This window comes from Pongo pygmaeus, chromosome 16, assembly GCF_028885625.2.
Source record: "Pongo pygmaeus isolate AG05252 chromosome 16, NHGRI_mPonPyg2-v2.0_pri, whole genome shotgun sequence".
Lineage (NCBI taxonomy): Eukaryota > Metazoa > Chordata > Mammalia > Primates > Hominidae > Pongo > Pongo pygmaeus.
In genome coordinates, this window is record NC_072389.2 from 91,888,213 (window position 1) to 91,905,473 (window position 17,261).

General features: G+C 42.6%; 1 protein-coding gene across 1 annotated transcript in view; it reads left to right on the top strand.

The window, feature by feature from the left end:
* AGBL1 (AGBL carboxypeptidase 1) overlaps nt 1-17,261 on the top strand; it is a 912,082-nt gene that overhangs the window by 249,885 nt on the left and 644,936 nt on the right. Inside the window, 3 exon segments of the mRNA XM_054451589.2 lie at nt 2,326-2,534; nt 11,490-11,655; nt 12,595-12,662. Of these exon segments, the coding sequence (XP_054307564.1) occupies nt 2,326-2,534; nt 11,490-11,655; nt 12,595-12,662 (443 nt within the window).

Sequence of the window (17,261 nt, forward strand, 5' to 3'; positions counted from 1 at the left end):
TCACACACACTCAGCCAGAAGCACATACTATCTCATATGCCAATGTGAATGGTTTAGATGATGGAGAGATGCAGTAGTGAGAGAACAGAGCTACAAAATTTGGGCATTCTGACTGACAGCCGGTTAGAGCCCTGCAATGCACCTAGTCCCTAGGAGCTGAGGGGACCAGGCATCTACTGGGTAGATCTGAACCGGTACATGTTTGTCCACCAACCCTGTAGCCCAAGGAACTTAACCTGAAAAGTAGAATATATTAACTGTTGAGAGAGGTATCTTGGACTGTTCTTCTCCCTCTGTTGTAAGTCTGTAAAATAGGGTTTTATGGGAGGTCCCAAACAGGAATATTGAACTAACACAGAGAAGTCAAGGAGTTGAAAAGGTCTCTATCAGATATGAGAAAGCCCCATACTAAATCCCTGCTGGGTGGGCTTCTGAACTTTACCTGAACATTTTCAGAGCCCTGTTGCTCACTACCACGTAGTCTATCCTCTTGTTGAACAGCCTTAACGATGAAGAATTCCTTTCCTGAATTCAGCCTAGTGTGTTTTAGTTTCTTTCTTTCTTTTTCTTCTTTTCTTTTCTTTTTTTTTTTTTTTGAGCTAGGATCTCACTCTGTTGCTCAGGACCATAGCTCACTGCAGCCTCAAACTTGGGCTCAAGTGATTCTCCTGCCTCAGTCTCCCTAGTAACTGGGGCCGCAGGTGCAAGCTACCACATTTGGCTTATTTTTATTTTTTGTAGAGATGGGGTTTTACTATGTTACTCAGGCTTGTCTCCAAACTCCTGGCCTCAAGCCGTCCTCCTGCCTCAGGCCCCCACAGTGCTGGCATTACAGGTGTGAGCCACCACGCCTGGCCTGTGATTTCTTTCTAACTTGGTCTTGGGGTCTCTTTCAAGAGTGGCTGTAAGCCACTGATAGGGGGTAAAGTTAGTTGGGGTGTGTGGAGGAGGCAGCACAGCAAAACCCGCGAAATAACAGAAGCGTTTCTGTCGTTACAGAGCCAGGAGAATAAGGGGGTTGCTGGGGAGCCTGGAGGTGGCAGGGAGCTCAGACAGTGTCTGGGGAGAGAGAGGTCTTGTTGTGGGACTGGGCCTTTCTTAAGGTTCATGGCGTTATCTGTCAGGCTTTCCTGCAGGGGTTGTGGACTGGGCAGTTTAAAGAAAACACACATGAAGAGCGGGTCCTATTCACATGACTCTGGTGTTGTCCATTGGGTTTTACTGTGGTCAGCAGGTGTGGGAAATGTTGGGTTTTGGGTCAGAGGGATGAGGAACAAGCAGGCCATGTGGCGAACAACCACGTGGGAAGGGCAAGTTTTCTCTAGGTCAGAGGCAACAGGGTACGACTGGGTTTCAAGCAACTTAAGTCGTGCCTAAAAATGGATGTGGAGGCTACAACTATATGAAACAAATTTATGAGTCTTGATTATCTATAAATTAGCTTCCATTCTCTTTAGAAAGGACACCCAACATATCTCTTAGACATGGTAGCCTTTCAGATACTCATTCAGCATCCTTCCTTCCCCACCCGACCCGATAGGTAGCTCAACCCAAATGACAACCTCCTGGGTCCACTGAGATTCAGACAGGAGGAATGAAAATCTGGTGGAAATCTCTCTCTCTGTCTGTCTCTCCTCCCACACTATTATTGTTATGTTTTTTTTTTTTTTTTCTGAGAATAAGGTACAAACTTTCATACACTCTAATTGTGAATTTCCTAAAAACAAAAGTATTCTCTTACATAACCCCAGTTTATCAAAATCTGAAAATAAACATTGATACAAAACTATTAGTTAATCTACAGATCTTATTCAAATTTGACCAGTTGCCCAATAATGCCTTTTATAGCAAAAGAAAAAATTGTTTTCTGCCCTAAGATTTAAACTATAATTACTTATTATACTGACTTGTGAAGTCTTTTTAGTTCCCTTTAGCCTCATGTTTTGTTCTGTTTTGTTTTGCCTTTCATGACCTTGACATTTTCAAGAAGTGTACGTCAGGTATTTTGTAGCATGTTCTTCATTTCGGCTTTGCTGATTTTCTTCATGATCCAATTCGGGTTATGCATTCTTGGCAAGAACACTATAGAAGTGATGCTGATCTTTCTCAGTGTATCATATCGGGGGGCACGTGATGACTGTCCCATTACTGGGGATGTTAACTTTGATTACTTGGTTTAAGGTGACATCTGCCAGTTTTCATACTAAAACGTTATTATTCCCTTGATGATTAGTAAGTATCTTGTGGGAAATACACTGGAACATTCTCAAAGAGGTGTGGCCGTGGAGAGCCTGTGACTGACTCTGCCTTTCCCTTTGTTTTCAGAGTCGAACAGCCGCAGGGCAGTGAACCGAGGCTACGTCACCAGCCTGCTCGGGCTGCACCAGGACTGGCACAGCCGTGACACAGCCAACACCTACGTGCAGATCCGACGAGGCTTGCTGCTGTGCCTCAGGCACATTGCTGCCCTCCGGTCCGGCAGGGAGGCCTTCCTGGCAGCACAGGGCATGGAGATCCTCTTCAGCACCACGCAGGCAGGCAGCATGGGGATTCACTCTGCAGCTGGAGGCCAGCTGGATGATTCCTGAAGGCTGTCATTTAGGAATCATCCCAGACAGAGCTGGGAACACCTCGGTCTATTTCTTGTTGCCTGCTAAGAGCAGATGTTCTGGATTTAAGTCTTCATTCCAGGCCAGGCCCGGTGGGTCACTCCTGTAATCTCAGCACTTTGGGAGGCCGAGGCAGGTGATCACCTGAAGTCAGGAGTTTGAGATCAACCTGACCAACATGGTGAAACCCTGTGTTTACTAAAAATACAAAAATTAGCTGGGTGTGGTGTCGCACGCCTATAGTCCAAGCTACTCAGGAGGCTGAGGCAGGAGCATTGCCTGAACTCAGGAGGCAGATGTTGCAGTGAGCCGAGATCGCACCACTGAACTCCAGCCTAGGTGACAGAGTGAGACCCTGTCTCAAAACAACGACAACAGCAACAACAAAATCTTCATTCCATTGATCATTCATATATACTTAACATATATTTGTTGAATACACACTACCAGAGGTGCAGTGTATGGCATAGTGTTAAGTGTTGACTCTAAAACTAGAGTACTGGAATCAAATCCTAGCTCTAGGGCCTACAGCTGAAACTTTGAAGAAATCACTCAACTTCTCTGGGCCTTGAGGTTCTTCAAAAAAAAAAAAAAAGCAGAAATAACAAAACCTAGGTTGTTGTGTGGACTAAATAAGTTACTGTAGAAATGACACGTGCTTAGAAGAGTGCTTGCCATGACTGAACTGCGTTTTGAGGATGAGCCGTTATTGGAAAAATTAGCAGTGGGATCTAGTGGTGGATATGAAAAACGAGGCCCTTGATCCTATAGGGAAAACCTCCTAGCAGGAGAGTCAGACACTAAGTAAGCAAAGAATCCAATGAGGAAGATAATTTCGTATTGCACTGTGAAATCAATGAAGTAAGGGCATAGGTCTATAGGGGCCGCCATAGGTAGAGGGAGCAGGTGTTCTTTTAGAGAGAGAGGTCAAGTCATCTCTGAGCAGAAGACACCTGAGCTGAGACCTGAGTTGTTGGAGGAGCTGGTCATGCTGGTCAGGCCAAGTTGCAGGGGAAGAGCATCCCAGGGAAAGGGGATGGTGTCTTCAAGGGTTTCTACTTATCAGCACTCCACTGGAATATGCATTCTAGGGGTTCCCAGATTTCAACCTAAATACATTCCTTAATTTCACCTGATTGGGGCTAATTTAAATACTATAGTTTGAGGCTACATATGCCCTCTCTATTGGTGATATAAGTGTTCCAGTATCCATCATCTGCTCACCCACCTTCTCCCGGGGCCAAGACAGCCATGTTGCACACACATTATGTTCCTATTATCTCTGGATTAGGCCGCCTCTGGACTCCTTTTATCAGCCTTCTTGCTCCTCTCTGGACACCCTCCAGTTTTTCTCTATCTGAGTACATCTGAGGTAATGAAGCCACCAACGAGAGTGTTGTTTTCCAACCATGGTATCTGTAGATATTTCTCATTAAAAAATGGTCTTTTCCCCTGCTAAACAATAACAAAATACAGTGCTGCAAACCAATATCTAATTTCCTATCTGCTATCACCTCTGGGTTTCTTTCCATCATTACAGCTTTCAAACCTTCTCAGTCATGAAATAACTATATTTTACCTTCTATTTCTCAAGATGAAGCAGGGCTTTGAATTTTTCCAAGCTCCCCCATGCTTTGTAAGCTTGTGGTCGCTCAAGTCTCTAATCCCTCCCAGTCCTTGTGCAGTGCCCTCCTGCATTGCCAATGTTTAACAGACCCCCACTCTGGTCCAGTGCTTTACTATGTTCCTCTGCCCTCCATGTTATTGGCTATTTCTCTGTTCTGTGCTAAAAAACCAACCAAACAATAAACAAAACGAACAAGAAAAACAAGAGCAATAAAGGAAGAAGACAGTAGTCACAGAGGGACATGTCTACGATAGAAAGATAGTGGAGAAAACACCAAATGAAGCCCAGCATGAGGGGCTATGAACCTGTGTGCAGGTTCTTCAAAACAGTTCCTTATCAGGTCAATGAAGACTTCAGTTGCTCAATTAAGCACATTAGCAAGAAGCTTCCAGCCTTGAATTACTGTTGGAATGGAAGCAGAATGTGAGTGCACACAGAGTGTGCACTTTATAGTGAGGTTTCTCTAGCTCATGTTATAATCTCTCCAAGTATGATATGGAAAAGCAGTTCAGGAGGGGCCTATGGGACAGTGCTGAGTAAATAGGCCATGACACACCTGTTGCCTGGAAGAGTGTATAGAAGGTATGGATGTCAACCTCAAGAGGTTGAATTCCTCACCACCACCACTCGCCCTTGCTTTTAGTCTTTTAAATAGTGTGCTCTTGGCTGGGCATGGTGGCTCATGCCTGTAATCCCAGCACTTTGGGTGGCTGAGGCAGGCGGATCACCTGAGGTCAGGAGTTCAAGACTAGCCTGGCCAACATGGCAAAACCCCATCTCTACTAAAAATACAAAAAATTAGCCGGGCGTGGTGGCACGTGCCTGTAATCCCAGCTACTCAGGAGGCCAAGACAGGAGAATTGCTTGAACCCAGGAAGTGGAGGTTGCAGTGAGTTGGGATCACACCATTGCACTCCAGTCTGGGCGACAGAGTAAGATTCTGTCTCAAAAAAAAGAAAAAAAAAAGTGTGCTCTTCCAGAGAAAATGTTATCAAGTTTATGTGCAAAGTCAGATGTCTGACATTCTCCTGTTTTTTGGAAAATGATCATTGCAGGTGAAAGATAGGCTGTCCTGGCTTAGAAACCAAATGGCTTGTTACTCTTTCCCCCAGCAGTCATAACCAGTGTTGTGTAGCCTCCCAGACCTGAGGTGAGTGCTATGAGCACAGATGCCCTTGCAGGTGTGCTGGAGTTAGAGCTGCCCATCACCCCTCCTCTCCTTTCTTCTAGAGAAGGCATGGGAGTCACTGGATGGCCAACTCAGGGGCCTTGGATTTGGTGATGTTATTTCAGTTGCCATTTGCAAATTATGCTGCTGTTGCTGCTGCTGCTGCTATTGCTACTGCCAGTGATAGTGATGACAATGTTAATGAAGCAGCAGCAGCAGAGGGGGGAGGAGGAGGAGGAGGAAGAGAAGAAGTAGGAGAAGGAGAAGACAGTTACTTTGAACTCTTACTATTAACACATCCCTTGGCTGTCTTAGCAATTTATGCAGACTCTCCAATATTGATAATTTCAAAAGCTTTTGAGGGAGGCTCTACTATTATCTCCCTTTCTACAGATGAAGAAACTGAGGCACATAACTGTTAAGTAATTTTCCCAAGTTCACAAAGCTCATAAGTGTTGGAGCCAGGATTGGAATCTGGTAGTCTCACTTGAGAACCCATGCTTTTGCCCACTGTACCAGCAGCTCCCCCAGTTAAGCATGCATCAGAGTCACCCAGAGGGGTCACTAAAGCAGAGCCTGCTGGACACCAATCTCAGAGTTTCTGACTCAGCAGGGCTGTGGTGGGGCCTGAGAATGTGCTTTCCTGACAACTTCCTAAATGACGCTGATACTACTGATTTAGGATCACACTTGGAAAACCAATGTCCTATATTAATTTTATTGATGTTTATGATGTGCTTACAAACCTACTGAGAATGAGACTGACTGTAAAGGAACTTTTTTTTAAGTCCTTCCCACACCTTTGCCATCATAATATTCTTCTTTGCCTTTCTGCTGAGGCCACTGCTTGCATCGTTTCTCTCTTGGTGACCCTACCTCTTTGTTTCCTGAGTCGCACATTTCTGCACAGATTCTGTAAACATCCCCTAAAAGTTCAAAGGCTGAGATCATCCATAGTGCAACAAGGGTGCCGTGTAATGTAGTATAATGGAATCTTATTGGAGCTTTGCATGAGGAAAGAGGAAGAAGGATGACAATTTGAATGCAAGATTAAAAAAAAAAGAATGCCTACAAGGATGCCTGAAACAGTTGGGGATAATTATCAATTTGGAGAAATACGTAACTGCAGAAGGAACAAACCTACAAGATAATCAGAGAAAAGAACCACTCTTTGGAGCTACAACAGCTTAAGGGGCCTGAAAGGTTGCTAAAATTGGTGGGTTTCAAACTTGAGCATGCATCAAAGTTACCTAGAGGAATTGTTAAAACACAGATTGCTAGATCCTACCCCAGAGTTTCTAATTCAGTTGTTCTGAGGTGAGATGCAAGATTCTGCATTTCTAGCAAGTTCTCAGGTTATACTGATGCTACTGGTCTGGATACCTCACTTTGAGAACCACTAGAATAAGAAGTGATACGGCCTTTTAAAAGTCACAGTTGCCACCATTTTCTCAGCACAGTAGGCCAAGCCTTGATTCATCAGGCTCCTCTCTGGCTAACAAGACCAATGGCCTCAGCCTTGTGGACCTGTGGAAGGAGGGACTGAATCCTAAAGGGAATATTACCAGGTTGGAATCAGGAGCTACATACCCTGAAGGTCAGATTGGTCTGAGATCATTTACTATTTATTCAGTAAATGTTTTCTGAGCTCCTTCTTTGTGAAAGATGTTGGGGCTGGGTTCTATAGGGGGTTCAAAGATGAAGGTGATAGAGGACTCATCATCTTCAGGAAATTTAGTATCCTATATGGGAAAATAGGATATGGATACTACAGTGTAGGCAGCAGGCGGGGGTAATAGCAGACTTCGTGTAACCATGCAGAGGAGGCCCTACTTGGTCTTGCTGACCAGAGAAGCCTCCATGAAGGCACCCACATTTGAATGAGGCTAGGAGAGCATTTTGAAAAGTCTAAGAGAAACACTTGGTTTGTGAACTGTTCAGAGAAGCGCAGGAGGTGGCCACCAGGCACAGACAGAGAAGCCATGGAGAGCGAGTGGGACAACTAGGACGTTTTGGAGGGTCAGGCAGAAGGAAAGATCTCAGTGACAATCCAGAAGATATCAAGCCATTTCCATTTAAGATATTTTTATATTGAAGCTACGCCACATCTGCCCTTGGGCTTAGAATTTCTCATCTATGTTCAAAGAATCACTGCAAAGAGAAGGGAGAGAGAGGTTATGCCAGGCAGGGATCGAAGAACTGCTGTGTCACCTGAGACCTGAATGATAAGAAAGAACCAGTGCCATGAGGGTCTGGAGATGAGGGTTCCACGGAAAGAAAAAGAAGGTACTACATGCAAAGACCCTCAGGTGGGGGAGTAGAGTGGGAGGTGGGTGAGCTTGAGAAACACAGATATGGCAGAGCATTGTGAGTAAGGGTGAAGGCATGAGATTGAGTTGGAGTCATGGGCAGTGCCAGGGCATTTAGAGTTCCTTGAACTATGATGGGGACTTTGAATTTTATTTCCATCAACTTTTTTTTGTTTGTTTTGTTTTGAGATGGGGTCTCGCTCTGTCACCCAGGCTGGAGTGCAGTAGTGTGATCTTGGCTCACTGCAGCCTCCACCTCCTGGGTTCAAGTGATTCTCCTGCCTCAGCCTCCCGAATAGCTGGAATTACAGCCATGCACCACAATGCCTGGCTAATTTTTGTATTTTTAGTAGAGACGGGATTTCACCATGTTGGCCAGGCTGGTCTCAAACTCTTGATGTCGTGATCCACCTGCCTCGGCCTCCCAAAGTGCTGGGATTACAGGCGTGAGGCACCATGCCTGGCCTCCATCAACTTGTAAGGAGGCATGAAGGAGAAGAAGACATGAATTAAAGAGATAGGGAGGGCCAGATCACATAGAACTTCCTAGGGCATAAAAATAAATTAGAATTTTATTTCTATCAAGTTTGAAGCAGGAGACTGACCTGATACAGTTTATGCTTTTCATTTTCTTATTTTTGAAAAATTTTAAATTAATTGCAGTAAAATATATGCAACCAAATTCACCATCTTAATTATGTTTAAGTGTACAGTTTGGTAGGGTTAAGTACATTGTTGTTTAACTGTCACTGCTACCCATCTATCTCCAGAACCCTTTTCATCTGGAAAAATTGAAACTCTATACCCATTAAACTGATTTATGCTTTTAAAGGACCATTCTGGCTGCCATTTGGAAAAGAGATTAAGAGAGGGCACAAGGGGAAGGAAGGAGAGTAAGGGGAGGAATTAGAGTGTTGATAGGAGTTTAGGCAGGAGATGTTTGTGGCTTTGGCTACATAGAAGCAGAGCTGGAATTTAAACCCAGGACTTCATACTCTTAGTCCAGGTCCTTTTCCACTAAAATGCCTTGCTTTGTTATCATGGGAATTATTACTAGGACTCTGCTTTGAGTAGCAGTGACTCCTAGTATCCTCTTGCAGACTCCTAGGAGACTTTATGAAACTAAGGATGCCTTCTCTCTTCCCACTGGCTAATACTAAATGCTTACTATTAGGCACTTTGCCTACTTTAATGCGTTTAATTCACACACAACATTAGGAGAGAGGTTGTGTTATTATCTCCACTTTGCAGATGAAGACACTGTGGCACAGAGAAGTGTATTAATTTGCCAGGGTTATGAAATTAGTAATCTTTAGTCCAGGATTTAAACTCATGTAGTCTGGCTCCTGGACCTGAGCAGTTTGCTCTTACTTTACCTTGCCTATGTATTATACAAGTAGGGTATTTATTATGCCAAAGCTAATTCAAAGATGTTAACTGTGATGGAAGCATTGAATGTATTAATTGAATGCATTCTCATATTTCATCATCTCTTCCAAGTAGCAGATGTGTTGTTGAGAGTGGTGGGAAAAGGGAGCCTAAAATCTCACCTTTGCCTCCAATTCTGAGACATTGGTCCATAAGGATCCTATTTCCTGGAGTCTTGTCTGTTTTTGATGCATAGCACAAGTACCAACCCTGCACTTCTAGGAGCCTGAGAGCAAGTGCTTCCTGGGAACCTCCCTTTCCTAACCTTAGTCTTGGCCCTGCGCAGCACCTATCCATTAGCATGAGGGAAATGTTTACAAATGAATTCAAGAATTTCTGTTACCTTGAAACCAATAATCTTTGCATTCATAAATATTTCCCCTACAGTGCAGCAGACAGCAAATATAGCATGATTCCTAAAGCCTTGGGTTTCATAGATTTTAATACTCCCTCCAGCCTTCAGATTCAGTTCATGGTATGGCCCAATTTTTCAGAACATTTGAACTTCCCTTCATCCTTTCACTTGTCCCATTCCACCAACGAAAAAGACATGATTATCTTTTATCATCAAAGACCATCACAAACATACCTGGGTTCCAAAATGTTGGCTTTTTTGACTGAATTCCCTGGCTTGGGCTGGCTCTATCTCTACCAAGGTTGGAGCTTAGAATATTATATCTGATAAGCCATCTCTTTCACCTTCTCGCTTCCTCCTTCAGACTCTGTTTTATTTTTTTCCCATTGCTGATACTTTTCATGAAACACTTGAGACCATTTGACCGGACCAAAGGGTGAAATAGCTTCAACTATTCATTAGCCTCCGTAATGAATTAGCCAAAACTAATTCATTTTCCACCAAGAGTATTTCCTGCTGTGTATCCTGAGGCTGTTGATTCAGAACACCTGATGGGCATGATTGGCACACACTGAAGGAGAGAGAGCATTCTTGATTTCATTAAGACATTTCATTTTGAAAGCTGGCTTACTTAAGGCTGGGCGTGGTGGCTCACGCCTGTAATCCCAGTACTTTGGGAGACTGAGGTGGGTATTTTATCCTGAGGTCAGGAGTTTGATACAAGCCTAACCAACATGGTGAAACCCCGTCTCTGTTAAAAATACAAACATTAGCTGGTGGTGTAGCAGGCCTCTGTAACCCCAGCTTCTCAGGAGGCTGAGGCAGGATAATTGCTTGAACCTGGGCGGTGGAGGTTGCTGTGAGCTGAGATCGTGCCACTGCACTCCAGCCTGGGTGACAGAGTGAGACTGTCTAAAAAAAAATAAGAAAGAAAGTTGGCTTACTTACATTTTGGAGTCATTTGGGTAGCTTAAATTCATGGATAAATTATTATTAATTTTTTTCCTCCATGTTCTTTCACATGGAAGTACCTGTAATGTTGAGTCTGGAGATGCCATAGTTCAGCAGCACCACAGACATTCACAGTACCCTGTGGTGGGTACCTAGCATCCACCATCTCCACTTCTGTGACTTATTGGCCTCAGAGCTTGCTGCACCCTTTAGGAATAGCAAACTGGGGGACCCCACAAGTCATCTTCCTTTACCAAGCCAGTAGACAAAACATTTACAAAGATACTGAAGAAAATGGTTGTGTTTTTGCCAAAGAGATACTGAACTATACTCAACTCTCTGTCTCTCAATTTAGTGAACTTGTTCTTACATTTTTCACAGTGTCTGAAAAGAAGGGTCTTGTCATGTTCCATCAGTATCAAAATGTACATCTGCAAACCCAATTTTTCTCTGATTTGGGAAGGTACCAAGAGGGATCAACACTGTGGGCTTTGAGAAGAGGCATGTAATTTAATTTAGGTACTTGGGATTCACTTAGTCTTTCCTTCTGATTTCATATTTTATCGTTTTTAAAAAATATTTTTCTCCACAGAAGACAGCTGAAAGAGAAAAGCAAAACTTCCATCAATTCAGCTGCTCATTGCCTAATGTAGGCAATAATTCACAGTGACACATGGGTGGCTGAGAAAAGACCCCGGCCTCCTCTTCCCCCAGCTATCCTGAGCAATGCCTTGCCTTAGGCGCAGCATCCTTTGAAAGAATTTTAAGTCTGTATTCAGACTGAATTCATTGCAGTGATGTATGAAATGAGCAAGAGACAGAAAAGTACAGATTCTACATTAGACAAAATTCTATGTTGGAATGTTCAAATTTGACATTCTACATTAAGGCTGTTTACAGTCTGTCCATGTGTATAATTCATTAGCTGAAACACAGCTAGGAGACTGTGCTGTGTTACAGCTAGGAGAGTGTTATTAGCTGTGTTACAGCTAGAGGACTGTGCCCAGATGTTGGCATCTGATGTAATCTTCCCTTTGCTCAGAACTGCCTGGATGACAAGAGCATGGAGCCCGTCATCTCTGTGGTGCTTCAGATCCTGAGGCAGTGCTACCCTAAGAGTCCACTTCCCTTGGTTACAGCCAGCAGTGCCTATGCCTTCCCGGTCCCTGGGCGCATCACCACTGAACCTCCACATGATCTATCTGAAGGTAAAATAAGTGGGTAACTATGACCTTTAAGATGAGTTTTTGCATTTTGACCATGTTTCCCAGGAACATGGGTGAAAATAGAATTCATTGTTTTATAGGTCAACCATAATTGTCTATTAAGCTAATTAGAGACATATATGAAAAAGCAGTTTTGATTTTCATAAACAAGGTGAGAAAAAACCAAGCTCACTTATTTTGTTCTTCATTATTAAGTGTTTCTGCTTTGCTTAGTAGCTATCAAATGCCTGTACAGTCATCTCAGCTAATTAAAAAAAAGTCTATTTAGAATCCCATGATCGAAGCTCTGCAGCATACTGACTGATTGTGGAATTAATTCGCCCTAAGGATGAAATTGAAATAAAACTCTAGTTATTTAAAATTCCAGGCTAGTCATTTTGGAATATTTGAAAGTATTATTATTTAATCTCTAGGAAGATCTTCCTGTCAAAAGATCCTAGTATGAACAGATTTTCTACAGGCATAATTTTGCCACAATGGTACAAGATGCCTTCTATGGACTTTTGTTTTAAATAACTTCCTCAATCAAAAAATTAGGGGCTCAATCAAGGTGATATTTAGGTTATAACACATTTCGTTTGTGTGTGATCTCTAAACTTTGGCTACACTAGTTGCATAAATACCTCTAACTTTCATGGGAGAATCCAGAGTGGTATTCATGTGTCATTTTTTCTGCACTTATTTTGTATTCAATGTGGGATAACTGTTTAAACTTTATGACTTAGTGCCCCGACATGCCTACATGCACACCATTTATACCGACCAATAAGCATTCATGTGTGGTGGGATATTGTGCAATTAATATTGGGCCCCTTATTTGAGAGAGGAAGATGAAAGAACCACTTGTATGGTGAACATCTAAATCCTAAATCCAAGGCAAAGGGGAAACCTCACTTATTTCACCTCTTTTTCCCCATCCAGAGGATTTTGAAGATGATGGCGATGATGAAGTGGACAAAGACTCTGATACTGAAGATGGGAAAGTGGAAGTAGGTACACCAGCCCATGCTTCTAATAATGTCCATAGTCACATCATGCACAGAAAAATATTACTTCCTATGTTTGCCCAAGCCCAGTGTAAATTTTAAGAACTGACTTTAGTACTGCCACTCCAGTGGTCGTGATGCTCAGTAAATGATAGCTACTGTTATTGATTTCCAAATTGTCATTTTCATCTTGGTAGGTCTGGTACAATGTCTCATGATATTGTATCCTATACATTATTATGACACCAATACTTTATTCAGATGACTTTTAGGCACACACTTAACACTTGGAGTTGGCATATTTGATAAGACCATTTAAGACCCTAGGAAGATTTTCCAGGAAGCTTTCTAGTAGATCTCACCTGCCTTCATAAGTCACTCTTCTTATCCTTTCTGCACAGGGGTGCTGCATTGTACAATTCCATTGACATCAGACTCTGTGAATTGTTTTCCCTTAAGTTGCACAGTGCACAACCTGGCCAGCAGAGAAGTGTTGCTCTTTGGTCCCCCTCCCAAAAAGGCCTATCCTATAGAACAGAGGTTGGTGAACTTCCTGTAAAAGGTCCAATAGTAATTATTTTAGGCTTTGTAGAGCATACAGTCTTTGTCACAACTGCTCAACTTTGCTGTTGTAGCACAAAACAGCTGTAGACAATTTGTAAACAAATAGGCATGGCTGTGTTCCAAGAAATTTTTTTTTTGAGACGGAGTCTCACTCTGTCGCCAGGCTGGAGTGCAGTGGCGTGATCTTGGCTCACTGCAACCTCCGCCTCCCGGATCCAAGCAATTTACCAACTTCAGCCTCCCAAGTAGCTGGGACTACAGATGCCTACCACCACACCCAGCTCATTTTTGTATTTTTAGTAGAGACAGGGTTTCACCATATTGGCCAGGCTGGTCTCGAACTCTTGACCTTGTGATCTGCCCGCCTCAGCCTCCCAAAGTGCTGGGATTACAGGCATGAGCCACTGCGCCCAGCCTCCAAGCAATCTTTGTTTACAAAAATAAGCAGTGGGACATAGTTTACCGACTGTTTTTCTACAACAAGGTTTCTAGACCTTGGCACTATTGGCATTTAGACTGGATACTTCTTGGTTGTGGGAGGCTGCCTTGTGCATTGTAGGATGTTTAGCAGCATTCCTAACCTCTACCCACTGGATATCAGTAGTACCTACCTCGTTAGCCCCCAGGGGTGAACCAAAAATATCTCTAAGACTTGCCAAAATCACCCCTAGTTGAGGACCACTGCTGTAGAATAAGAATTTGTCTGTGAATTATAATTCTATCTCCATTTCTGTTGGTGGACATGGACTTTGACAAATTTCTTGAAGTTACGGTTTCTTAATTTTGTTGTCTGTAAAATAAGAGTCAGTAAATTAAGGTCACTGCTGCCTTTTGTGACATTTACTGGGGATGAAACTCAAATTTAAAAAATCAAAAATCTTCCCTCCTTTCCTTTCTCTCCTTCTTTCCTATCTGTCTAGAAAGAAAGAGGCTTTTGAGTTCTCTATCATGATAATCACTCACCTTGCTGATGGTAGTAGCAGACATGTAGGGACTACCTCCTAAGCTACATCTGTAGGTTTAGACTGCTATTGACAGTCTGGTGTTCTCTGGGTTTTGTTGATAAATAGAATCATTTCTGAAGTCATCAGTAGCAAATTGGATCTTTGCTGTGGCTTGATGGTGCAGGCCTGTGGAGTACGTGCTGAATTATTTGAATAATACTGTGCTGCTGCAGTCATTCATCAATGCCACTTTCCCCTCCCCTCTTGCTTGCTCTTTGATAACTGAATGTCTTATGCAGAGTGTCACTCGCTTCATGTATCTGATGGAGAGGGACCAGGTGCATGATAGTGCCTGATTTCCCACAGCATGGGAGGGAGGGCGTTCAGATACTTCCCTTGGCCCACGCTCTGCAGAGGATGGAGGGGTGGGGTAGAGAGAACCCTAAACAAATAAATAAACTCAACTGGCAAAGAAGCACGAGACACATTGGTAAGAGCTTGAAAACTATTCATCAAAAGGCTTCAAGCCAAGGCAAGAAGATGAGAAGTCAGTGTGAGGATGAGTTTTAGAGAAGGAGAGGAGCATGAGAGTCAGGGCTCGATTTGGAGGCACAGCAAGAGCAAGGAAACTGCTCCAGAAAACTGGATTTTCCCTGGGGAAACCAGCAGCATTTGCTGCCAGAGGTGTGAACAAGAAGTCAGGCATATTTTATTTCTGGCCATAGCACTGATCCAGGCCTTTAACCTGTGGCCTTCCCATTTGACAATCTTAGGTAATAATTGAGACCAGCCTTTTAGAAAGAATGATTAAGAGGACCTTTTATCTGTAAAGGGTTATGAGAGTGGAAAGTAGGGTGCCATGATTTGATTGAAAACTGCCAAGGTCAATGTGTTAGATGTGGGCTGTCTTCACATACACAAGCATTAGATTCTGACAAACTCTGAAGAAGAGGGTGATAAACAGAGTGAATTCAAGCTCTCCCTTCCTTCTTCCTTCCTTTCCTTTCTTTTTAATTTTTTATTTCTTTCAGGTGCTTTATTGGGTATGATCCATATGCAACATGCTAAATTCTTGGGGATGTTAATATGAAACACAAACAGATAAGACATAGTTTTTATCTTCAAAGAGTTCACAGTTAGTGGACTTGGAGTTTGTCCTTATTAAGTGTTCAAATCACCACCTTCAATGGAGTGGTGAACTCGAGTCTGAGGCAGCCAAAAGACAATGTCCAAAAGCTCCAACTTATGGAACAAGAGCCAGAAAGCATTACCTGGATTAGGTGGGTACCAGAATCCTAGCTGGTAAAGGACTGCCTGGGCTGCTGTGAGGACACAGAAGCAGGCCACCTCCAGATAAGAATAAATGCATTTATAAGAAATACAAAAGGAGGTGGCAACCTGGCTGAGTGCCCAGTTCTCAGAGACTAAGCTCCAGAACTTTGAAGGCAGAAATGGTCTCTGTCACAACTATTAAACTTTGCTGTTGCACTGAGAAAACAACCATGATCAAATGAATGGGTGTGGCTCTGTTCCAATAAAACTTTATTGACAAAAACAACCAGTGGGCCATAGTTTATTAACCCCTGCTCTAAGGCTAAGTGGGTCGCCTAGTCACATGTGGAATGAATTAGGTTGCAGCTCATGGGTTGAATGACTCTCCTCCCTTCAGATGCATCAGTTGGAGCACAGCCTTACTCGCTGGTGGGGACATTCTTCCCAGTGGCCTTCCAGGTTGTGTTTCCATTAGTGCCACCCTGGGCCGTGGCTGAGGTTGCAGTGGAGGGGGTGGAGGCAAGCAGGAATTGATGGATGAAGCTGCAAAGCACAAGAGTGGGGGCCATGGAGTTGGTCATGGTGTGTATACTGTACCTGAAAATATCATTAAATGAAACTCATGGGAATTACTTTTCTTTTAATTTGAAGTTTGGAGAAAAATTGTGAAACATAGATGGAACATTGCATTTTTTCCCCCCTTGGATCAGGAATACAAACATTTATTTTCCATGTTTATTGGATTTAACCTTTCAGGACTGCCAGGTTTTTCCTTAACTAATGAAATATACTTGTAAAACATATGGTATTTTTTTTCTCTATTTCATTAAGGAAACTTAATCTAGGATATGAAAAGGTGAAGAGACTGGGCTGGTTCATTCCTGGTGTCTTTTCTCTGTAAGACCCTACAACCCTTGGAAAACACACAAGTATTCAGAGGAGAGTCACCATCATCATTAAAAGGTTTTGAAATGGTGATCTATCAAGAATAAAAAATAAAGTGCCTGGGATTATTCAATCCAATAAATAAAAGACTCGTGGTGCTTTGGTAAATTTTTAAATGTACAAAGGCACAAAGATGTAGTAGGAGAATACCAGCTCCTCCCCAGGTCTCGTAAGGATTGATATAATTTCTCTCCTGCCTACTTCTCAAATCTCATCTCCTGCAACCTTCCTCTTACTCTGTAGGCATCAGCCACCTTCTTTCTGTAAGCAAATTGAAGCTTTTCCTTCTGTTAATAATTCACTGGTAGGCCTGTGCATAGCTGGCTTTTTTTTTTTTTTTTTTGCCATTTAGGTCTCAGTTAAAACATTACCTCCTTATGAGTCCTCCTGAGATCTCCTAATCCAAACAGCCTCCCATTCCCCAATCTTAGTCACATCATTCTCTTTTATCATTTCAAGAGGAGTTATAACTGTTGGAAATTAACTTATTCATTTGTTTACTTTCTTCTTTACTGTTTTTCTTCTCTTGCTAAAAGGCAAATACCATGGAAGCATGGATGTTTGTCTGTTCCATTGTGACCGAAACTTCAGTACCTAGAAAAGTACCTGCTCACAGTCAGTGCTGATTAAATGTTTGTGAAAAGATTGACAAACCTAAATGTCAAAGATAGATAAAGAGGGACAAGAATTACAATGATGCTGATGATAGTGGCGATGAGATAAAGAATTTCTTTTATACTGTGCTTTATCGATTACGTAGTTTATCTCATTTTATACAAATTTTTATTTCTGATGAAGGCTGATAAATGCTGACATAAATGCTGAGACAAGTTGTTTATCTTCTTTCTTTTTATTTTAAAAATACAATCCAGCATAA